The 26,656-nt window shown below is 31.5% G+C and overlaps 1 protein-coding gene across 1 annotated transcript; it reads right to left on the minus strand.

The window, feature by feature from the left end:
- Positions 1–4,427: 4,427 nt before the first annotated feature.
- LOC134713775 (G-protein coupled receptor daf-37-like) lies at positions 4,428–23,348 on the minus strand. The gene is made up of 2 exons (XM_063575062.1): positions 23,165–23,348; positions 4,428–5,701 (listed from the first exon to the last, which is right to left on the minus strand). Exon 2 carries the CDS (start codon positions 5,699–5,701, stop codon positions 4,658–4,660), a length of 1,044 nt encoding a protein of 347 aa, XP_063431132.1. The 5' UTR covers positions 23,165–23,348; the 3' UTR covers positions 4,428–4,657.
- Between the last annotated feature and the right edge of the window lie 3,308 nt (positions 23,349–26,656).

Here is a 26,656-nt window from a genome sequence, read left to right on the forward strand (position 1 = left end):
GAACGGGTATCGTATAAATCATGTCAGTACCCATTTAATGATAACTGCGCTTCCTGAAACAACAGAAGACCAGAAGGCCAGACGATAATAACAAAAATGATGAACCAATTGACGTTTTTGTCATTTATTTTCTTGTAGATCATTTTCTGATGTCCTCAATTTCTCGCTCAAAATGATACAAAAAGAACAGCAAAAACGCTTGAATGGATTTAAATGTATAATTATGTTAGTAAATCCTGTAAGAAGCTGATCAACAAATTCCGCTACTAAATGTAAGTTCAGCTATTGTAAATTTTATCTTGCTTTTAATTACGCTCTTTACAGTTTCACCCTATCTGTAATAGATCTCGTGATATCGAAAAATGGGTACCAAAAATAATTACTGAATAATTATATCTGCAGTATGGAGTTGATTGACAATTTTCTTTTTGTTCAGATATTTGATCTTATGCTTGTTATTTTGGGGTTTTTGGGAAATACCTCTCTTTGTCAATGATAGTTTTAAAGAAAATAGCTAAAACATAATCGGGTAATTTTTTTTTTTAACATGTTTAACCACGCCGCATTTTGTCGCCTGTCCAAAATCATGAGCCTCTGGCCTTTGTGAGTCTTTCATGATTTTTAGTTTTAGTTTCTTGTGTATAATTCGGAGTTTAGTATGACGTCCATTATCACTGAACTAGTAAACATATTTGTTTAGGGGCCAGCTGAAGGACACCTCCAAGTGCGGAAGTTTCTCGCTGCATTGAATACCCATTTGGTGGCCGTCGACTGTTTTATGGTCTGGTTGTTGTCTCTTTGACACATTCCCCATTTCTATTCTCAATTGTATAAGTAGCATTTATAATCTTTTTTAAAATGATTGTATTTAGCAAAGTCTGTAAACATTCCAATTACAAGTTCATTCTTGTAAAATCAATGAATACCCACTGATTCTTATTTTTGTATATAATAAAAATAATAATAGTGTTTTCTAGGAAGTATCCATTTCTATTGTTTATCCGTTTCCGTTTAATGTCATTTTATGATCAAAACCAAACCATCCTTTATATTTTCAAAAGTGAAATTAATATTGTATTACTAAAAGCGACTACAATAGAATTTAGTAAATGCGAGGATATCCTTTAACGTTAGATTTCAATTAATAGATAATGTCCTAACACCCAATAATTAAAGGTTTGTTGACTAGTTTGATTGCACATAGTATATCCAATCGATCCTGAAGTAATGGACACGTACATAACAGTAACATATCATTCTGCCTCATATTTTGACACTAACATCTGCATTTAGCAAATTTTAACTTTTCAATAATTGGGACAGATGTAAACTGTCTATTTCTAATATGAAACCTTTCTGCAGCGCCTGCATACGAAGTTTTTTTTCTCCTGATTTATATTACATTCCCTTGTTGTTGTTGCTTATCATGATTTTGTTAATAGAGTGTTCTCTTACGTAGAAACAATTGAACAAAGGGTTCCAAGTGGTAAAGGTAAGTCGTCCCTTTGAACATTTTGGGACGTCATCACGAGCTGGTTGGCCATTATTTCTGTGTCACAAGTGATATCGGATATATATGACAACTGTCGTATCAACAATCCAATCCTCTTTTTTTATATCACAATATGAGACTTAATCCTGACGTTGTACTTCGAATCAGCAACATGCCAGGTGTCATTAATATTGCAGGATTAGCTTATCCTCCTTGAGTACCTGAGATATTACCAATTATTTGTAGGTTTTGCATTTAATTTTGTTCTTAATTTTTGTCCCGCCTTGACGAAGATTTACTGTTTATAACGGCGGCGGGAACATTTCGTTAAAGTTTATGATTAGTCGGTTTAAGCGGAACCAATTACGATAATTCAATGACAATTAGCAGTTGAACATATACGCATTGTTACGTCACAATTCCAATTCCATTGCGATTTTTTTGCCCAGTATCCTCAGTCATTATCTAGTGATTATAAATCTTTTGTATATATTACGTGTTAAAGTTTTTGTGAATAAGTCACTTTACTGATTTCACTTAGGACATGTTAGTTATATAATTTGTTATATTAGCATTGACATATATTATCTTATTGGTTAGAAGTTGACCCTGCACCTTGAGTCATGGTTCATTCACTGGTTTGTTAAGTGTATTGTCTTCCATATTTCCAAACTATTGTTCTCCAGCCCATTTTATTTTACAGGTTATTCCAGGAGGGGCACGTGGTGCGCTGAACATTTTAGCGAAAAAATAAAAACTACAAGGGGACATTTAAGTGCCGACATAAGAGCCCATTTTAGCGCCGGAATAATCCGTTCACCTATATTTTCGATAGCTCATTAAAGCGAAAAATTACCTGGATGAATAAATTCTACAAACAGCTTTCTAAATTTGTGCTCTGACAGAGGCCACAGGTTCCAGCCGAAAATAGAAGATATGGATTTTGAGGCCAAAAGTGATGAAAGTTATGAAGGACTTTTCCCAAATATGAGAGTCGTTACATGACCATCATAATGAGTAATAATTTAATAGTTGTCACCCTACTATTATCATATTGCAAACAACAACATATGTAAAAATACGAATTACAGACGAATGTGCTCCATAGCTTATATGCATGGGCATTGACAATTTTAATTTTTCGCTAAAATGAGTTAAAAAATCGGTACTCAAATGGGTTCTACTTTTGCGCTAAAACGTCCGATTTTTTTCGCTCAAGTGTCCTATCAATGCGCTTAAATGTCATCCGTCGTTCCAGGAGTGCATGTATAAATACGTGCACTCAAAATATAAATCGATTGTGTATTGTAAAAACTTTCTAAAACTTTTGTTCTCTCATTCCTATTTGATAAATACAAAAAAATAAGGTTCCAACTCCCTCGGTAGAAATTGATCTAAGCTGAGTTAGCTTTTCTCTTTTCAAAGTTTCCTTTTGGGTATAATTCTCTAAAAGTTTCTTCATATTTTTTTTAACATACACATATTTCGCTTTGAAATATTTATGCGTGAGCGTTCCTGCTGAAGGAACAGCTAGAATAGCACACACATTATAAAGGGTTATTTTTATTTTATAACATTAAATCAGATGCAGATTCGATCAAATAATTTAAATGAAGCTGATGAACATATTAGATATCACGGCCGATAAATGATACCAATACATGGATTTGCATTTAATATAGATATTATTCTCTTTTGAATAGGCTATTCATAAAAAAAAACTGCAATTAGACTGTTGAAAAAATGGAAGCAAAACATTAAATTTCATGCATTTGACGAGCTTTTCTGTATTTGCGTTCATCAGGTACGCTCACCACCAAATATTTGAACGCCTAGGATGTGTAAGAAACGAAACAACTGTAGAGCAATATAATCAAAATTACCTTGAATAAACTGTTATCACAGAGATATGTCTCGCTTTTATGTAATTTCGATAATGCAATTGTTGAAATTAAAATAGAAACACTTTAACATGTAAGCTCTGCAAATATTCAAAGTCAATAAACCATGACTACATGGTACATGGATAAACCGTCTCCTTGGAAATGAGATATACCGCCAATGCTAATACAACTGCATACCCAATACTATTGACTTATCATAAGTAGTTTCCTTTAAACAAACCTTATCACAAACTAATAAATGTAAATTAAGCAAAATTTCAAAGTCAACTAACCATAACTGAGGGGGCAGGGGAAAAAATCTCCATGTTAATGAGATGTGCCAATGGAAATACAACTGTAGACCAATTATCATGAACTATAACTAGTGGTTCTCCAAAAACTCATCTAATCAAAAACTAATACATGAAAACTAGCAAAAGTTTTAAAGTCAATAGATCATAAATGATGGGATGGGGCCAAATAATCTTAACGGTAATGTGATGTGCCAATACTAATACAACTGCACACCAAATATATTGTGTTTCACCATCAACTAGACCTAATCATAAAAGTAATACATTATTGACGCCAACGCCGTCGCCGTCACCAGAAACATCATACCCGTGTCTCATTTTTTGACTCCGTCAATCGAGACAAAAATAGCGGATTGCAAACAAGGTCAACTTTGCTTGAGGCCGTTGACCCTTCAGTTCTTTTTTTTTCTATCAGTTTCTTATTTTATTTAAGAAAGCTTTGTTATTAATCTAGTATTCTGATGTTTTGTACTAAACATCATGTGTATTTTCAAAAAAGGTTAAGCAGCACTTGACTTTTATATCAATATTGACAACAGTAGTATACCGCTGTTGAAAGTCATAAATCGATTGAGAGACAACGAATCCGGGTTAATATTAATACGTGGTGTGGTGACAACTTACTCATTTGAGTCTCTTTACAAATATGGGTTATTGTTTTCAATTCTTTAGTTAAGTATACATTAGTTAACGAAAAACACGTGTGTACTAAAAAAAAAGAAAAAAAAATCGTTTAAAACAACGATATGTTTATTGTTTGAATTGTATATTTCGCAAACATTTAAGCTTTGCCGCATCTGTTTATCACACAAGTGTACTGTTGAAACTGTTAACATCCGGAAATGCAATCTTAAGGTCATGTACAATATTACACAATTTGAACGTGTAAACTGTGAAAGTGCCTTTATATAACATCAAATTGACCAATGAATATACATATGATTCCAATGCAATAAGATTATGATATACTAACTCTCTCCTGATGAACAAGATTTTGTCAGTTTTCTAAATAGTTTTTTTAGTTCTCGTCTGAATTTTCTTCCCGTAGATAAATATAAAATAAAGTTAAAGGCATAATGAGATATTCCAAAGAGATATACTATTTCCCTGGCGACAGTAAAGTTTAAATGCCGCTGCCATACAATATTATTTTCAATAAACTCGTAACTTAACTGCTCTAGGCAGCACACTAGAAAATGATCGGATAAAATGTATGTTACGCTCACAGGCAGTGTCGTTATGATCAAATAGAAAGAAACAACCAACAATGTGTTTGTGTTTGCTGTTCGCTTTCGCGGTGGAATAGGTCCATATAACTTTTTAACTCTTTTCTTTGTTTGTCTCATAGTATAAATAACTATAATGTTGAAAATTAAAATGAGGAAAGGTACTATAATGAACATTGTGGTTTCCGTTACCCAGTTCCAGTTTGTTCTAAAATCATTCACCCCTTCACGGAGCTCGCACACATCGTGTATGTACTTCCAAAAAAATGATTGTATCAGTGAAACTAATACCACAAAAACTGCTAGGCAAAAAATTACCAACTTTGCTCTTTTCACTGTACAAAATTCTCTACGTTTTAATGGAAAGCGTATGGAAATATACCTTTCAACAGTAAATGCCAACGTAAGAAGCGGAGATAAATACTGAACGGCCAGATAGAATACTGGAAACATCTCACATACGATTGGAAGATTAAGGGTGTCTATTTTCCACGTGTTTTGAAGCTCTAGGACAACAGACAGAGCCAGGAAAATGTCGTCTGATACAGCGAGAGCGGCAAAATAACATCCAGATGAATGACGTAAAGGCGAACGTAACCAAAGTATACATGACAAAACATTTGCAGGAAATCCAAATATGTAGAGGAGAATCTTTGCTTTTGAGATAACATAAAGTACTGGGATATGGTGTTCATATATATCGATTATTGATGAATACGCTGGACTTGGTTGTACTGTCGATGACGTCGTCATAAAACTGACATTGAATTCCTCCGTCGCATTCATCTGCAAATAGAAAAAAATCTACAATTATTATTGAATGAAAACAATTAGTCAAGTCTTTCAGAAATAAACTAAAAATGTGTTTAAAATAGTTGTATTAAATGAACATCCATGACTTGAACACTTCACAGGGAAGTACTCTCATTCAATCGATATCATAATCATTCATTGCTATTTGCAAAGCATAGTTTTCAACAAATAAAGTCGCAGTAAGAGAAAATACTATAACAATAGGAAAATATCTAGGAAGCATGCCAGGAATAAAAGAACAAGCATGTCAAAAGTATCTAAAGTCCATAGTTTTAAGTTAAAACATTTTCCTTCTGTATAAATTTTTTTGTTAAATCTTTATCATACAGTCATGTAAAGCTTTACACTTAATTCAAAATGGATCGCCTTTTGATGAACTATTTGCAACTTATTTCCGTGATATAAATCAAGTTGTTTTTGTTGTAATCATTTCTATTTTATCAATAATGAAATAGAACCTTCTCAACCTTACAACTTGTAACAAATAATCTGTAGCAATGTTGATCTTGTATCGTGCATGTCATATGAGTTTTTGGTTAGCATAAAAAACACGTTTTTAACAATATGGTCTGCAGGTAAGTCAACAATGTAATGTTTAACTTTTAATTTAAGCATAAGCAGTTAATAAACCAAACTAAGGCTACGAATGATCTGTCATATTCTTCAGGAACAACATCAATCAGATTTAATACGAAAAAAACAGGAAAGAAAGAACAAGCAACAAATAATAGTTCACATGATACAACACAGAAAACTAAAAACACGAACCACACCAAAAACTGGCGGTGATCTCAGGTGCCCCGGAGTGGTACGTAAATCCTGCTCCGCACCCGTCGGGTTGCTCAGGTAGCAGTACACAGTTTCGCATTATGGCCATGTTGAATATCTTAAATATGAAAGTTTTTGGACAATAACATTGGTTTTTAGATAATTGAAGAATAATATAGACTACTTAGTGGGTTTATATTAACATTTAGATTGTTTTTAGCATGTTTAATAGGGCATTTATCTGTTTAACTGTCCGTATTTTCCTATCCGTATCACGCATAAGTCCATAAATTATTGTAGTGTTCACCAACAAAGATTTGACGCTCGATATTTTAAATTCAATTTTAAGGAAAAACTAGCAGAAATGCATATGATTTTTTTGGGCTCTCTTGATAGGTATATGCCAATGTTTCAGGCAAGGTATCACTGTAATTGATTGAAATTTTCCTTCGTACCAAATTTTTGAGACTTTTGTGACATGTTCACCCCCCTTATTTGCAATATTTTGTATCAAATAAACGCAGATTGTTGCCATGGTTACAACAAAAAGATATTTTACTTAATCGTTAATACCATAAAAATAAAATCTATGGAAGATTCTCTTTTTATAAATATACTTATACATATCACAAATATTAAGCCTCATTTGTCAAACGGAGCAAAAGAGGGTGTTTAAAAATTATGAGTGTCAAGTTTTTATCCTAACTGTGTATTGCTTCCTCATGTTATTACAAACCCGGTAAATAGTCTTATCCGGTAGGTCACATTAAATGTACTGATGATGTTAGATTTACTTCGATTTATAGCATTGCCAGGTATGCAGATACCATTCCTTAATCAGGAATGTTGATGCATAATTTTGTATTGAAGGTTTCATCACTAATTTATAACTTATTGTTTTACTAGTTTTCCTATGTACATATTTATAGGAAAAGAATCGAATTTATTCGTATAAAAGAAACAACACGAAAATTATTGTTGTATACTACAACGTGTGAGTATTCATATTGGACTTAGTATGTTTACGTATACAAAATACATTTCGAAACACTTATATGTTTTCTCTTATTTTGGAGATATCGAGATTAGACTTGGCACGGTTCTTGTCTATCCCAAATTCAAGTATTTGGTTTTGATGTTATATTTGTTATTCTCGTGGTGTTTTGTCTGTTGCTTGGTTCGTTTCTGTGTGTGTTGTGTTTCGGTGTTGTGTCGTTGTTCTCCTCTTATATTTAATGCGTTTCCCTCGGTTTTAGTTTGTTACCCCGATTTTGTTTTTTGTCCATGGATTTATGAGTTTTGAACAGCGGTATACTACTGTTGCCTTTATTTATATGAATACAAATAATAATGCTGAAAGTTGTAAGATAACGAAAATTCCGACATCCAAGGAAAGTTCATAACGGAATATCCGTTATCAAATGCAAAATAAAAGCTCAAAACACGACAAACGGTAGGATAAGACGTTATTTGAAAGAACAATGTGCTACAGAAATAAGTTCTACACATTAAAGAATCGTCCGAAGTGTTTTCAACGTAAATTCTTAGATCTTTAAAGCATGCAATTGTGTGTTTAGTCCTGTGTGTTTGTGTTCATATTTTTAGCACTAATTTTTTTGTAGACATATTTGTTACTATAATAATTAAGGATGATGCAACGGGTCTACAGAAAACATTTCACTGTTTGTACTCGATACAAGGAGATAAATATACACATGAACAAAAAGTATCCATAGAAGCACTAGTATATACACAGCTACAGGTCGCCGTGTGGCTTTCAAGAATGACAAAATCCACTCAGTACAGTACGCTATAACAAATCACGGATAACAAAACGTGAAACAACACAATAGCAGTTCAAAGTAACGACAGCTATAAACTGCAAAAATTTTGGCACAGTGCATATTTGTTTACTTGTGCTTAATTTCAGATTGCAAACTACAAACATTTTTTTTTTTAATTAATGAGTAAGTAGTCATGTTAATCTTGACTTGCTTTGTTTGTTTGATTGACCCCTTGCGTGTCGTTTTCATCTTCTAAAACTGTCACCACAACTCTCTAGTGATCGTTATTTACTTCATTTACACAATAAAAGGAATATGCAGTATATCGAACTGTCATTTCCCTCTCGTTGTCTCATTTCATAGTGATTATTTAAGATAACCTTTGATAGAAAAGAGATTACATTTTCAATTACAGTGATTTCTATTGTTATCAAAAGAGCACGAACTTTTAAGTAAGATATCAATGAGATGACTGTTTAAATATCGTGTATACATATATGTAAATGATGGTTTTATAGTTTGAAGTTAAATGTTAATGACGTGAAGGGTTCACCTTAATAACAGCTTCTGTATACGTTAGTTAGATCATAGACAGGTTATAATGAACTTTTTATAGTATGTATTCCTAAGGCATCGACCATTCAACTTGTGTGTGTTGGGAAGGCTTGGTGACATGCAACTGTTTTAAATGTCTATACCGTGTATTACTAAGGCATTGACCATTCAACCCGTGTGTGAAGGGAGGGCTATGGGAGCATGGGTGTATTTGCTTTCTTTTTCCGGTTTGCTATTGACCCAAGAAAAAAACGTAATATCCCCTTAAGAAATAAATATTCGTTGCCTCACAATTACATGCAGAGTATTGAAAACGAGTATTTTTTTAGTAGCCATGTTACTTAAGAATATTTAAGTTTACAAATAAACAAATATGTATTGCAATTGGAAGTGCGAACTGAAAAGGCTTCTAAATTTTGACATTCTGTAACTTATCAGTATAGCATACGATTAAACAGTGTTGTTCTCAGTTTAGTTTGACATATTCTTGCATCATAGACCTTCAATATAATAACTTGTATTAAATTTCACATTAATCAGGCAGTGTATTAAAGCTGAATTGCCATTTTATTAAGACTTGCAAAAGTAATTCTGAAAGGCTTGAATCACCTGCTCCACGCTCTTATATAAAAGAAATGAACAGTTATCACAAAACATAGACTGTAACAACCATTTTGTCATTGAATTACTGTCAATATTTTTACACGAAAAGACCTACTAGAGTTTGTTTTAATTAGATAAGTATATGATTTAAAAACCTAAGAAAGAGAAATTGTTATCCTCTTTCTCTTTGATAAGATTTGTCTTTTAGATTAAAACAATATTTTATCCTCTGTCTCTTTGATTAGATTTCTCTTTCAGCCTAGTATATATTTATATTTCTATTATTGACCAAGTTCTATTTGAAAGCAGAGATATAGTATTTCAGAACATCCTTATTAAGAATGATATTACATGAACATGAAATTAATTAAGAGACATATGATCTTTAATACAGTTTTCATGAGGTAGACAATCAATGAAGATAAATTTTGTATCACGAAGAAACAATAATTGCAGTTGAAATTTCAAAATACTTTCGATTTAAATTAGTACAGGAGGATACCAGCTACTGGGTAACTGAAAGTAATAAAAGTTGCAATTTTAGAATTCCTATAATTAATTCTGTACAGCATGGTACTAGTTAAGGGTTACTGAAAGTAGTTGTTGTAACCTAATAATTACATGAATGTTTCATAATGACTCGTCGTCCTGAATATGCATGAAATATACTGGACGTTAAGCAACCAACAATCGATCATAATAACTCGTGTTCCATGTTCGAAGCAAAAAATGTAATTATAAGTATTGAGTGCTTCTTTTAGTAATTTTATAAGGTTGTAAAAGCGTTAACCGTGTGCACATTTGTAGCTTCTGCGCTTCATACAAAATTTACTTCGGTCAACGCTTTAACACTCCAATAACGAAAACAAAGCAGTCAATTCTTATATAAAACTCTAGGAAGATACCATTCCTGATTGTTTTTAGTATAATGCGCGGCAATATTCTTCTGTAAAAATGTACACCCAAATTAAATTATAAAAAAGAAACATTTAATTCTTAGATTTAGACTGCTAATAGATTTTTGTTTTATGTATGCACAGTGCAAAAAGGTGCTAAGATATGGGAATGTAAAATTATTGAAAACATCTTAGACAAAATACTATTAAACCAAACGTATGAAACGCTTCTTCCTACTGTACTTTAGCTTATCTGCATTGCCATCAAGTATACAGTGTATGTTTTGGGGAAATGTATCTCATGTTTAAAAGTTTTCAATTTATGCTTTTATCAGTATGCGAAGTTCAATTATAAACAACGTTATCATCCAAGCATGAGGTGCAGATTTCCTTGTTATCTCTATAATTACTACGGAATTCTACAAAAATAATTAGACATACTCTTGAGTCTATCGAATGCATTACATAATCTTAGAAGATAATAATCAACATAGTAGATCATTATGAAACCTAATGGCATATTTTGCATTTGTATTTGAGAATTGAAATGAAGAGTGTGTCAAAGAGACAACAACCTGACCAAAGAGTAGAAATTAGCTGATTGCCTCCAATGGGTCTTCAACATAGCGAGAAAATCCCGAAATCCAAGCCTGGCTTCAGCTGGCCCCTTATAGTAATAAATTTGCTGATAATTTTTTTTTATGATACACTGTATAAGTTTACAATGATTCTACAAATCAAGACTTAAAAAGATACATGTAGATGAATGGAAAATAAATTCCTCATAGATACCAGGACTAAATTTTGTATATACGCTAGACGCGCGTTCTATCTACAAAATACTCACCAGTGAACTCAAATCCCAAAAAGTTAAAAAGGTCAAATAAAGTATGAAGTTGAAGAGCATTGAGGACCAAAATTCCAAAAAGTTTTGCCAAATACAGCTATTAAAAGGTATCTTTGTCTAAGGTAGAAAAGTCTTAGTATTTCACCAACATCAAAATTTTGTAAACAGTTAATTTATAAATATAACCATATCAATGATAATTCATGTCCACAAAAAAAGTGCTGACTACTGGGCTGGTGATACGAGAGAAGGATTTTAAAAAATCAATGAACATCCTTCCCATAATTATGAATAATGTGTTTGTCTTATATAGGTTTAAATGTAAAAACATCTTGATTTTGAATACCTTTTCGTAGCAAGACTTTGAATTAAACCTGTTGCATTTTACAAACAACTACAAACAATATAAACAAATTAACAAAGGATATTTTGAAATTTTATCATAAAGACCTTTTGCAATAGAATGTCTTACAAACATTTGTGTATGTTGATTGAAACATATTACGTTATTAGATAAGGTCGTTCTTATTTGTTTCAAAAACTATGTATACACTGGCTGTTTTAAGTCAAATATATCAATATAAAGATTCACTACATCAAAAAGTTAAACAACAAAAATCTCCGAGGAAAATTCAAAACGGAAAGTTCCTTAAAAAATGGCAAAATCAAATGATAAAGCACATCAAACGAATGGACAACAACTGTCATATTCCTGACTAAGAGCAGGTATTTTCTTGTGCAGAAGATGGTCATGGAACCTGGTTTTATAACTAGCTAAACCTTTCACTTATATAATAGTCGCATCAAATTCGTTTATATTGAATAAGTGACTGTAATGCACTAGATGATCGCATTTATCTTTCAACAAAACAAGCACAATATTGCAATGCTTGAAGAATTTTACAACATCTGTAACTTCAATGGTCTAAAAGTTGCCTTTATCATACAAAGTACTTCTCTCTCTCTCCTTTAATTTGCTTCGATTGCGGAGAAAATAAAAACAAAATTTTTAATTTTAGCTCCTTTGTGTTTATAAATATTTCTTTAGTAAAAAGATACTAGTATATATGATCAAACATATAAACAAACAATGAAACACAACATTCTATTTCTTCAGGGTGACTTGTCAGAAAAGGGTGCAACTACAGCAGTATGTTTCTTTTTATAAGCATAAAACAAAACTGTCAACATCATTTGGAAGACATTTCCGTTTTAAACCAAAACTTGACGACCTTCTCCCGGTATTCTAACAGTTATCTATTAACAGTGCATATAAAGTGAATATATAACCTACGTAATAATAAAAGACGAATCATTATATTGAAATTTATTTGCAACGAATTGCCAACTTAGCTGGACCTGTCGTTCTTAAGTTATTTATTAGATCCGTGGTCATTAAATGACAGTTAATGTGTCGAAATGAATGTCTTCTGAATCACTTTATTCATTTAGATATATAATTAATGGAAAGAAGTAGACGTCAAAACAAAAACCGAGTGATTTCTTTATAATGCTATTTAATAGACTGATGGCCAAAGAATTGGTTCTTAAATACTATTAAATACTGTTTATATAAAAAGAGCGATAACAAACAATTAAATCCAAAGGTCTCGTGCCCTTAAAAGCTGAAATATCGAAGTCCCTGTGGTTATGACTGAAAGGGAATTTTTCGTTTATGGTCAAATGATTGACATTTGTTGAATATTCTTAAGATTCAGGTTTGGCTTGAATGTCTGCGTTTTCACCTTATAGTTTACTCTGAGTACAGACAATCCTGTGTATCTGAAAAAAATTTAAGGCATGTACCTTAGGTGAATATTTAATAACAATGGTAATTCATATCCTAAATGTTACGGTGATAGTGTATTAACAGTGTAAAACTTATTTCTAAAGGTTGTATTATCAACTTTGTATTAAGATCTTTGTATATTGTTTACATTGTCACTAACATCGATTTGGCCATCAGCATTTTAAAACTTGTTTTTTTCTCAAATGGTGTTTGGGATGTCTTAATACCCAAAACGTTAGTTTTCTGATAAGGAATTGCTTTATTTAAATGCATTCTGCTCTTTGGTCGGGTTGTGTCTCTTTGATACATTCCCCATTTCCTTTCTCAATTTTGTAACATGATAAATATTTATTATAAGGTTAAATCCTAAAGATCCTACAGCATGTCAATACTTTCATTTTGATATTGTCTAATTTATGTCTTCTTTAACTGTTCATGGTGTTTTAACTCTAAATCACTGGGATTTTTTAATTTATTTTAATGTTCGATGCATGATTTTTTATTGTTAATTGTTTTTGACTTTTATAAACTAGCTTTCAGTTACTTCGAGTACTCTCAAATCGTATTTTCGTGTTGATCTGTTGGCACAGTTTGGATTTCATTTCTGTAATTCAATGTTTACATGTTTTGTGTTATATCTCATTTCACTTTTTTAATATGTAACAATTTTGGTATTTAGTACATGTATGACGATTATTTTTTTTCAAATGTGTTCCCTTGTCATCATCTTACGGTGTTTACATATCTCAACTTGTACGATTCGCTCGTGTATGTAACAATGTTTTAGATTTTACCGTGAGAAAGTTGTGTATTACTGAAACATTATTACACCAGGGTTTCCGATATTACAAACTAGTCAAAACATTTACTAAATTTTATCATCGGTATAAGGACATTATGCGTAAATATAGCTCAACATACAGACTTCTTATACGTTCAGGTATTCACATTCAATTTTGTTATGGAAATATTCTTTATAAAGCACAAAAATGTTAGTATTCACCTCAAAAGCTAACAAAACCTTTAAAAAGACTTATTTAATAGGAATATAGTTACGATACTGTTGTCAGGTCATTGAAGATTGCCTATTTTGGCGTTAATATTGATTCACTTATAGGGTCTTTGCATCGGAACAAAACACATTTATTTAAAAAAAAACAGTTGTTGGCATGACACGGGTTATGTTCTTCTCATATATTATGATGGTATGATACCAAACCCCTAACGGGAAGGATTGTGCTTGATATTCATATGATTAAAACTTATATATATGATGAAGTTAACTGCTAGCAGATTGTTGTTATTCATGCATTATTCTCATTTTGCTTATTTTCTTTAGTTATATCTTCTGACATCAGATTCGGACTTCTCTTGAACTGAATTTCAATTTGCGTATTGTTATGCGTTTACTATTCTGCATTGACTAGAGGTATAGGGGGAGGGTTGAGATCTCACAAACATGTTTTACCCTGCCATATTTTTGCGCCTGTCCCAAATCAGGAGCCTCTGGCATTTGTTAGTCTTGTACTATTTCTAATTTTAGTTTCATGTGTACAATTTGGAGTTTAGTATGACGTTTATTTTCACTGAACTAGTATATTTAATGGGGCCAGCTTAAGGACGCCTCCGGGTGCGGGAATTTCTCTCTGCATTTAAAACCTGTTGGTGACCTTCTGCTCATGTTTGTTCGATGATCGTGTTGACACGTTGCCCTTTTCCATTCTTAATTTTATTGAACATTAAACACCAATCTTTTAAATAAAACAAATGTCTTCTTCTGTACTTATAACAAAAAAACTATTATATTCAAATCTACCTGTGCACGTTGTTTTATTTGTAACGCCATTTTGTCCATTGTAAGAGTTGTCTTTTTGACACTCTCCATACATTTTATTTCATTACATTCTGTAACGTCTATGTTATATAGGCTCCTACGTTTTGATATTGTATTCATATTGTGTCATAGATCAAACTTAGTCGTTCAGCGAATGACTGTATAATTATTTGATTTGTTCAGATGTCTTTTTGGTCGAGTTATGTTATTTCAAATGATATTTTAAATCACTACCCTTCACGTTAAAGTGCCATATATTGATTGGCGTATATGAGGGAGACAATTTACTCTATCCCATTACTGAGCGGGGGACAATTGTTTTGAATGTCAACCTCTGGTTTAGACCAACAAAAAATCTGTAGTTTAAGAGACAGTTAATTGAATTTACATCAAATAATTAATGAAAAGTTTTACGTTTTGACTCTGAGTGTTTTCAGAGACTTTCAAAATAATGAAAATAAACCCTCTTGCTTCACTTCTGTTTATGTGTATGACGTTGTAATGTAAAGGTAAATACCTAAAAAAAATATTATTCAACCGTTAAAGACAATAATGATAGGAAATTTAGTATAATAAATTAAAGAACACATAACTGAGGGGTGATACAGAAGATTGGACTTCAAAAAAGCGGAGTAATAATCTGCTTTCTCACCTTCTCAGCTATATGTTTTTATATGTAGTGTGTTTTTATGATGTAATGTTACGTTACTGATTTAGGTTAGGGTGAAGGTTGGCGCCTGTTAAAACATTTAAACCCGGTTCGTTTGTATGCACCAGTCGTAGTTATTAACTCAGGTCCTCTAATTCAGTTTGTTGTTAGTTGGTGTGGTTCAAAGATGTTTCACGTTTCTTATTTTTTATTTAGACTATATCGTTGGTTTTCCTGTTTGAATTGTTTAATACTAGTAATGTGGGATGCCTTTATAATTTGCTGTTCTGTGTGAGCCAAGGATCCCTGTTGAAGGCCGTATTTTGACCTATAATTGTGACTTGGATGGAGATTTGTCTTATTGACACTCATACCACAGCTTCTTATTTATATTATTATATATAGTTAAAAAAAATAAAACAACACATGGCTATAATTGCATCAACAGTTTTTTGCAATAGTGTATCAGATTCTGTTACACAGATGATACAGTTTCAAAGTAATTAAAGTTATCGAATTTTTACTAATATAGAGTATTCTAAGCAAGATTGAAATGGGTTCATGCTCAGGGAAATAAATCACTTTTTATGCTCTTCAACTTTGTATTTATTTGGCTCTTTAACTATTTTGATCTGAGCGTCACTGATGAGTCTTATGTAGACGAAACGCGCGTCTGGCGTATAAAATTATAATCCTGGTACTTTTGATAACTATTTACACCACTGGGTCGATGCCACTGCTGGTGGACGTTTCGTCCCCGAGGGTATCACCAGCCCAGTAGTCAGCACTTCAGTGTTGACATGAAAATCAATTATATGGTCATTTTTATAAATTTTCTGTTTACAAAACTTTGATTTTTTCGAAAAACTAAGGATTTTCTTACCCCAGGAGTAGATTACCTTAGCCGTATTTGGCACAACTTTTTTTGGAATTTTGGGTCCTCAATGCTCTTCAACTTTGTATTTATTGGGCTTTTTAACTATTTTGATCTGAGCGTCACTGATGAATCTTATGTAGACGAAACGCGCGTCTGGCGTATAAAATTATAATCCTGGTACTTTTGATAACTATTTATGCTAGAGCGTAAATATCAAGTTTGTATCTGCATAAACGTCTGTGTAAAAACAATTATGTGTCTCCTTTCTTTATACCAATCAACAACTGTCTTGCTTTTTTACCAAATATCATCCTATACATTGTAGCTACGTTTAGAGTACATTATTGATTATTTGATCACACATTGTATTTTATTAGTTCTACTTTCAGTGACAGTGTTTCAAGGCAAATACATACAATACCTCAAAGGTAACTTTGCTGGTGGCGTTTTAGTTCCCCGAGGGTATCAACAGCCCAGTAATCAGCACATCTGTGCTGACCTGAATTATCATTGATATAGTGGTATTTATAAATAAACCGTTTACAAAATTTTGAATGTTTTAAATACTAAGGCTTTTCTACCTCAAGAATAGATTACTTTAGCTGCATTTGGCAAACTTTTTAGGAACTTTGGTCCTCAATGCTCTTCAACTTCGTACTTTATTTGGCGTTTTTACTTTTTGGATTCCAGCGTCACTGATGAGTATTTTGTAAACGAAACACGCGTCGGCGTACATAACAAAATTTAATCCGGCATGGTATCTATGATGAGTTAATTTACCCGTACATTGTTGTAATAACCCCCGGTGGTTATTTATGGGCCAGAAAGCTTGATTTTGAAATTACTCCTAATGTGGAGTACAATTTTAGGTGTATCAGTTGCCTTTAGTAGTTTCATTACCACACTATGTCACATGTGCTAGTGGGGTTCCCCTATAACTTAGAAGGTACAGCGATATATAACTATTTTATTCTACGGTTTAAAAAACTACAAGAAGGCGCGAAATTGCGGGCAAGTGCTTGACTAACGTCGTACGGCGTGGAACTATGCGAAAAACCCATACTCCAAATGAGTAAATAAAGCCTATGTAGATCAATAAAAACAAGAAATAGCTATAGCTATAGCACTCGGGCTGTTGATAAAGTCAAATAATCTTAAGTTTTAAAATTTCATCATGCAAAACATTAACACAACACATTATCTATGTTTCGATGAAATATACGCATATATTCCATCATGATATTAAGCATAACGGCATTAGTTTGAAAAAATAATTCCAAAAACTGATAACACTTCATTGATTAATGTACGTCATTGATAACAATACGTCATTTATAACAGTACGTCATTGGTAACACGTTTTTGATAATAAGGTTATTGATAACTACCCTTTGCAATCAGACTGACATCAATGAATGATTATTATGATAGAATGATAGCTATTGAAAAAATAATATTAGTTAATTACCACATTGACTTTCAATACTGAGAAATCAGTATTAGGTATGCTTTATCGAATTTCCACATCTTTTACCAATTTGATAGATATTTTTATATGCTTTCTTATAAGCTAGACAACAATTTCCTGACAAAGTTGCAAACATAAAAAAAACTAAAAGGATTTATGATCTGAACGGATCTTACAGTAAATTTAATAACAAAAATCATATGGATATCAATTATAAACCAATCTTTACAGTACAATTTTTAGCAAAACCTCGTAATTTGATTGGTCTTGCTTACATATGCATTTACACCAATATCTATAGCGCGGAATCAGGTCAAAAATACTTAATTACGTATTATACATAATTCGATTTACGTATATACAAAAATAATTACGTATACACAAAAATCGAATTACGTATGTATAGAAATAATTCTGGATACACAGAAAACGAATTACGTATACTATTATACAAAAATAATTCCGCATACACAGAAAACGAATTACGTATACTATTATACAGAAATAATTCCGCATATACATATATCGAATTACGTTTATACAGAAATAGTTCCGTATATACATATATCGAATTAGGTACATGTATATACAGAAATAATTCCGTATACACAGAAATATTTAGGTGTACACAGAAAGATGTTTTTCTGTATATACGAAATTCGATTAACAAATGAAATGAAATCAAATATTTTATTGTCATATAAACTTTACAGTTTGTGACCAACATATATTAACACAATAAACACAATAAACATGTTTACATGCATATTAAACATACACAATCACAACAGCATCAAATTTCTTTTAACAACAAACAAGTTGTTAAGAGTCCCCTGCCCTCAGTTCTAATGACTTTTTCAAGAAGGGTCCTAACTTATTTGTTTGTAAAGGCGATGATGGATTTAGAAAATAATGAATTCTTTCTTCTTCATTTGAATTATTAAAGTTATTATTTTAAGTACATATGTGATGAAAAAAATCGTTTCTTAGAGTTTTATTATACTCACAATAGATATAAAATGTTACGTATATACGGCATTCGATTAACGTGTATACATAAATCGAATTCCGTATATACAGAAATAGTTATGTTAATACGTAAATAAGTATTTTTGACACTGATTCTGCGCCATAAATATGATCTAATGAAGAAAGAAAGAAATAAAGAACGAAAGAACGAAAGAAAGAAAGAAAGAAAGAAAGAAAAGAAAAGAAAAGGAAAAAAAAAAAAGGAAGACCAAGGCAAGTAATTGTATATTATTCCATATTTATAAACTATTAGTATGTTTTTCTATATGAATTGGATTTTGAATAAATAAGCATATTCACCTGCGGAAAAAGGATACTCACCGTGCAAAACGTCGCATGCTTTTTCGTGTACAATTTTGGTCAAAAAACGTTTGATTTACAATTGCTTTTGGTAAATATTTTCTATTACATTCATTTCTTTCGGAATATGGAATAAAACATTTACTGTCTTTTGTTTCGATAAATATGTGGTTTTATTGGCTTTTGAAAAACTGATATTTACTTCGGCCGTTGGCCTCAGTGAATATCAGTTTTTCAAAAGTCAATAAAACCACACATTTACCTCATCAAAAGACAGTAATTGTATATTATTCCATATTGATTAAATTTTATTAGGTTTTACTATATGAATTGGATTTTGAATAAAAAAGCATATTCACCTGAGAAAGTGTTATTCACCGCGCTAAACGTCACGCACTTTTACATGCAACGTTATGGTAAAATGTTTCATGTACAATTTGTTTTGGTATATGTTTGACATTAAATATATTTTCTTCTCTCGGAATATGGAAAAAAACAATTACTGTCTTTTTTTCGGTAAAAATGGGGTGTAATTGTCTTTTGAAAAAACTGATATTAACTTCGGCCGTCGGCCTCAGTGAATATCATTTTTCAAAAGTCAATAAAACCGCATATTTACCTCATCAAAAGACAGTTATTGTATATTATTTCATATTGATTAAATTTTATTAGGTTTTACTATATGAATGGGATTTTTAATAAATAAGCATATTTACCTGCGGAAAAGGATATTCACAGCGCAAAACGTCACGTGCCTTTACGTGTATAATTTTGGTAAAAAACGTTTGATGTACAATTTATTTTGTTAAATATTTTCTATTACATAGATTTCTCTCGAAATATGGAATAAAACAATTACTGTCTTTTGTTTCGGTAAATATGTGGTTAAATTGACTTTTGAAAAACTGATATTCACTTCAAAAGTCAATAAAACCACTTATCATATACTTAGACTACATAACATATGATTTTTACTGACAATAGCATTAAATTAACGTAAATTCCATATTTTTCGAATTGGTGCTTAGCGGGCTGATATGATAAGTGTATCACATGGTTCGTGTTATCACATGCCTTTCCGTAACGTTATCGCATGGCATTCCGGTGAAACTCGGCAAACTCCGGAAAATCACATTAATGCTACGTTTTCACTGAAAAACATTACAAAGTAGTGTACAAAACAATTATTTGGATACTAGAAAGTATATTTTGTAAAATAATTATAAAAAAACCAAAACAAAACAACAATCAAATTATTAATTAAATGCCTTTTTTAAGTTTCAAACATAATTCGTTAGAAAGTTACTTTAAAAAAAAAGTTGACTTTTACAAACATTGTTCATTATGTATATTTTTGAATTATTTTTTTGTTGTTTCGTCAAAATCTAAATGTTTTTCTTCTCTGCTGAGGCATATGATAGAAAGATTTCATATCGAATGTACTAAGTTTGGGATCCGACGTCCGTAAACTTTTCACTCTTTGAACTTCTATTTGGGAACCACGTAAAAGGATCAATATATGAATCTGTGATTTTTCTCCATCGTTGAAGCATATGATAAAAAGATCATAACATGTCATTTTTCATATCGCATGTATTATCAGCCCTCGGTCAATATCAGCCCTCGAGCCATGCGGCTCTTGGGCAGATATTGAACCTAGGGCTGATAATACATGCAATATGAAAAATGCCATGTAATAATCGGATAATATTTACCGAAACAAAAGACAGTTATTGTATAATATTTCAGGATAGTATATATACAGATTATGTTAATTTTTCAAAATTAAATGTAGGACTATCTGACCAGTTGCCTTGCTTTCTCTCTGTATATTACATCTATACAGTTATCTTTGCGTGGATTTATTTTAAAGAAAAAAAGCAAGCAATTCAACACAAGACGTCGAAGAAAATATACCAGTTATTTTAATCTTTAAAATCTGTAAAAACATATACACATGGGAACAGATAGTTCTGGAAGGTTTAATTAACATGCCTAAAGCTTCCGTACAGACATTCTGACTATAATAACCTAAGCTAAAATAATATGACAGTTATTAATAATTTAGAAAACATTTATTAATAAATAAACATTGATTTGATAATGAGATACAGATTCTTGTGTTAAATATCTGTCTTAAGCACAGGGCATGATGAAAAACAACGTTTAAAATGAGGTCAAATAGAGAAAAAAAAACATAAAAATATGAAATACAACTTCATATTAATAAAACAAAACAGAGCAAGTTACAGACGCTAGTTATTCACATTTTGACAATTTCTTTTCCTGTTTTGCACATATTTGGTATTATAGCAAATATTTCAAACTGCGCTTTTTTTATAATTTAAAAATTTTCAAAATTGAAAATAAAACTGTATGAATTTGTAGTCCGATGAGCTTTTCTTGATTAAACCTTATCAGGAAAGCTCAAACCAAATATTAAAAAGCCTTGGGTGTATTAATACTTAAATACGAAAGGAGAGATATAATCCCTTGAATCATCAAATATACCAGGATTACCATCTTCTAAGCTTGACGCGCGTTACGTCAACAATTGACTCATCAGTGACGCTCAAATGAAACAAAAGTTTAAATCGTTAAAGTTATCTTTGCCTGAGGTAGTTGATACCTACTTTTTTTTATATTTTTAAAGTTTATCAACGGAGATTAAGAAACAAAATACATTTTACAGGATATAAATCATGTAAGTACCGAAGCACGGACTATCTATTTAGAAAATGAAAGCAGTTCATCCGAAGCGGTTTTCTATACAGTAACTTATGTAAACATAAATTTTGTGTTATTTTGTATCGTTAATGCACAACGGTAACAACGATGTAATGATTGCTATACCCCTATTTTTGACATTTAACATACTTTGTCTGTTTTGTTCACAAATCGTTGTCAATATAAGAACAATTGATTTCGACTGTTATACAAGTGAGAGATTTAGCTAGTAATTAAACCAGGTTTGTTCAATCATTTTCTAAATAAGAGAATGCCTGTACCACGTCAGGAATATGACTGTTGTTATTCATTTGTTTGATGTGTTTATACTTTTGATTTTGCCATTTGAATACGGAATTTCTGTTTTGTATTTTCCTCGGAGTGCAGTATTTTTGTGATTCTACTTTTTACATTTATGTACAATTCTGTTGAACGTACAAAATAAAGTCACAATGACCAAAACTGTAAGATGGTGTTACAAGGACTCAAGCTATATGACGAAGTATCAATGAACTAAATACGCAAATTGTAAGGTAAACCAGGTGCTTCTGATAAGTAATCAAACAGTTCTTTTACAAAGGCCTTTGAAACAAGACAAATGTAGAACTGAAGGTAACTCAGTGCTATGGATCAGAAAACAGTTCATATAATACAATACTCTTCTGTTGAATAAATGATTCAGTGAAATTCTATACACAAAGATAAATAATTACGTAAGTGAAATAGTGATGCAGTATTGTAATTTTTTTTCAATTGAAAAAGCGTTTCACATATGGAAAGGGACTTTCCTACGACAAATATGCGACTGTCGATAAATTTAAAATAAGTATAATTTATTTGACCTTGAAAGTAAAAATTTAAAAAAAACCTTTAGTAAAACTAAAAATCTAAAAAATAATAATTTGAAAACATTGTAGACAAGGATAAATAAATATAAAGCTAACAAATGATGTAAAATGTAATATAGTTTGCTTCAGATAAAATATTATTTCTCTATGCTAGATATTCGACTACCAATTTCAGACACTTGACTTTTTAACCTGTTTGAATAATCCGCCTGTAGGACTATTTCACCTGTTTGACATTTACTTTGAACATCAATAATTTGAGAATCCATCTTCAAGTTTATTCATTTGTACATCCGAATTTTTTAAATCATAATTGAAAATAATATATTTTTATTTAATAAAATCAATGAATAAATATAATATGCATGCCGACTTTAAAAAAATAAATTGAATAAAAAAGAAAAATTGTCCATTAGAAATTCATAAAATGAAAGTAAACAGAAAGTATGTAAAAGAACTTACCTTTTTATTAGATTTTTATCCAAAGCAAACGTTTTTATATATTAATATCACATTGTGAATTTGCTGCACTTTTCCAGCGTTTCATAGGAGTCAACTACTTTTCAAAGTTAATCAATTCCTAAATTTAAAATGTAAAACCAACCAGGAAACGTTTATCTATACTTTAACTACAGGAATAATGAACTTGAAGACAGAAACAAGTTATAGTCTATTACAATAAGTCATTAGCGTAGTCTTTATATCATAAGCAAAGTAACTATCGGAAAAACCACGTGATTAACTGAGTCAGTATTGGAAATATTCGTTATAGCTGATTTTCTGTAGATTATATTGCATGTGATATCATGGTTTGTTTAGAATAAAGATATATATTGTTCAATACAGACGATTTTTATCAATATCCAGCAAGATTAAAATAATTCCATACGTATAATCATGAAAAATTTAATATAAAAGATCATTCAAATTAAAATGGTTGTATTACAATAGCAGTTTCTAGTTCTTGAAGAACATTATGACGCAAAGCTCGCATAAAAACATGGTCTGTTAAAGACGTTTCCAAACTTATGATTTTAACTTATAACTTTAGGAACATGTATAACGATGAATTAAGCGTGATTTCATTCATACATTGAAATTAACTGTTCTCTCACAACGAAAGTAAGAAATTATGTCAGTCACTATAAACATCTGGAGTATGTTGACGTCACATGGTATCTGCAAACCTGTATTTGTATAATAGAAAGGTCAGTTTCAGGAGTAAAAGCAAGGTCCTGAAGTTAAATAAAAACAATGCTATTTACATAACAAGCTATACGCCAATGACACAGTAACCTGATGAACGACAAAAAAGCCCTCAAAATATCTAGTCTTCAGCAATAGAAAGGTGTTTTATAAAATGTGTTAATTTTTAATCAAACCGAGTCTATAAAACTTATTGTAGCGGGCAGGGGCTTGAAATGCTTCGACCCAAGAGTTTTTACTCAAATATTATGAGTAGTTTGTATATAACAAAGTCAGTATGACAAGATATGAGCTGGTCAGTATAGGCATTTGCTAAAAGTCACATCTACAAGTTTTCTATATTTTATTCATTTCAAGAATCATATGTTTTCAGTTATATTCAAGATATGACAAGATTCTATTCAGTATGATACATCTAGTAATTTATCTCTTAACTCAAGAGATATTTTCTTATTTATCTCTTCACTCAAGAGATATCTATTAATTTACCTCTACACTCAAGAGATTATATGTCAGAAAAATACATAAAAAGGCTGAGTTCTGCTATCTTATTAAGAAAATAAATTACCCTAGGAGAAAATACTAACTTCTAGTGAATTTAGTCAGAAGACCTCTTTCTAACTATTTTTGTAAAAGTTGTAACTGAAACCTCACCAGTTACATAAAAAAATGTTTATAATTATTAGTTATAGTCCAGAGCCTTTCCTGAATAACTAACAATGAAATACAGTTTATACCATTCATAAACTGTTTTGTTTATTATAATTTCCAGACCTTTAGGAAATTACCCCTTAACTGCTTACTTTCCTATTTAATCCTATTTGTTATAAAAAGACAAACGTTAACAATAAACATGAACTTCAATGAACAATTTCAATAATCCTAACTTTTAAAAGATAAACTAGAAATAAAGCTTTAAAGAGTCCGCTAAAATGAAATATTCCTTTTTAACTGTGAAAACGCTTACTTTACTATTTTCCTTTACAAATTTACCTTAAAAATAAAGTTTCTAAGAAAAATTAACTATTTTGACTAAAATAAATAACGAGAAAATAAAAAAACCAACTGTAAGAACCAAAAGTTTTAGCAGAACTGACGACCAAGCGTCGAAATTACGTCAATGTTGGATTGTTGGAAAGTTGGAAAATTGTTGGATCGCGCGCTTGCCGTCCAACTAAATATTGAAATTCTATAATAAATTACAAAAATCACAATAATATACAATTTAAGTAACCTTTATATAATAAACATTTTATGCATGGTACTAAACAAATTTCTATGGTAACTAATATACAACAATATATGCAGCGCCACCGGAAGTCACAATACGTAAAAAACACTGCGAAAAGTTTGAGTGTCACCGGCGGATCAAAATGTTAAATATCAAGGATAATGAACATTAACATCAACAAAACATTGAAGACGTTGACTACAAATACTAAAAGGAATTACAAGAAGTATGTGAAAACAGTTGTCAACACGTAAAAATAGTGTTTTTATTGAACAATCGTCCCAAGTGACACATGGGTTCTACTGCGCATGTCAATACATTTCATTCATAAAATTCTAGCACAGGTGCGTGGAATTTACTACGATTTACTTCAGTTTCTACAATTGGATCTTCACAAAATTACCAGACATACAGTTGGATTATTCAGTGGATTATTACTATGAACTGGTAAATTATAACTTGGACTTCAACTTGTTTATCATATATAGAAAAATACAATCCATATAATTGGAGGAGATTTTAATGCTCCAGATATTTCATGGGAAAGCAACTCAATTACAGGATCAAAACATTTTCCACTAAGAGTCAGCCAAACATATCTCGACATCTCACAGGATATGGCATTAGAACAAATGGTAAAATTCTCAACAAGACTCCAAAACACACTAGATCTGATACTTACAAGTCATCCTTCTTTTATGATACGCTGTAAGCCACTTCCACCTATTGGTCTAAAAAGCGATCATGATATAGTACTGTACGACACAAATATACAACCAGAGGCCATGTGGAAGGCAATTAAAACAATCCTGGAACAACTTATTGATAAGCATGTACCAACAAAACAAACAATGAACAGGCACACACTTCCATGGATAAACACCCAGACAAGAAGAGCAATGAGAAGAAAACAGAGAGCTCACTCCAAGGCTAAACGTTCAAATAACCCAAGCGACTGGGAAAAGTACAAGAAACTGAAAGCAAACACCCAAAAGGAGACAAGAAAAGCTCATAGAAAGTACATCCAAGATGTTGTCAGCAATGACTTCAAAGAAAATCCTAAGCGCTTCTACACATATGTAAAAAGTAAGAAACAAGAGTCATCAGGTGTTTCTGCTCTTACCAACAAAGACGGATTTTTACATAGTGAAAGCGCTCAAAAGACTGAAATTCTAAACGACCAATTTCAATCGGTCTATACTAAGGAAGACATGACGAGTATACCAAACAAAGGCCCAAGCCCATATCCCACCATGGGTAAAATCAACATAAACAGAAATGGAATATACAAGCTATTAAAGAACCTTAAACAACACAAAGCTACAGGACCCGACAACATTCCAGCACTTATACTTAAAGAAGCAGCAAATGAGATGGCTCCTATCCTTTCCCATCTTTACCAAACCACCATTGACAACGGGCAAATACCAAACGACTGGAAAGAAGCAACAATAGTCCCACTATTAAAAAAAGGGGAAAAACATATAGCAGCAAATTATCGACCAGTTTCTTTAACT

The sequence above is a fragment of the Mytilus trossulus genome, chromosome 4 (assembly GCF_036588685.1).
Source record: "Mytilus trossulus isolate FHL-02 chromosome 4, PNRI_Mtr1.1.1.hap1, whole genome shotgun sequence".
In the NCBI taxonomy this organism is placed as follows: domain Eukaryota; kingdom Metazoa; phylum Mollusca; class Bivalvia; order Mytilida; family Mytilidae; genus Mytilus; species Mytilus trossulus.

Coding starts and splice junctions, on each gene's coding strand:
- LOC134713775 (XM_063575062.1), bottom strand. CDS start 5,701: ATGAATGCGACGGAGGAATTCAATGTCAGTTTTATGACGACGTCATCG.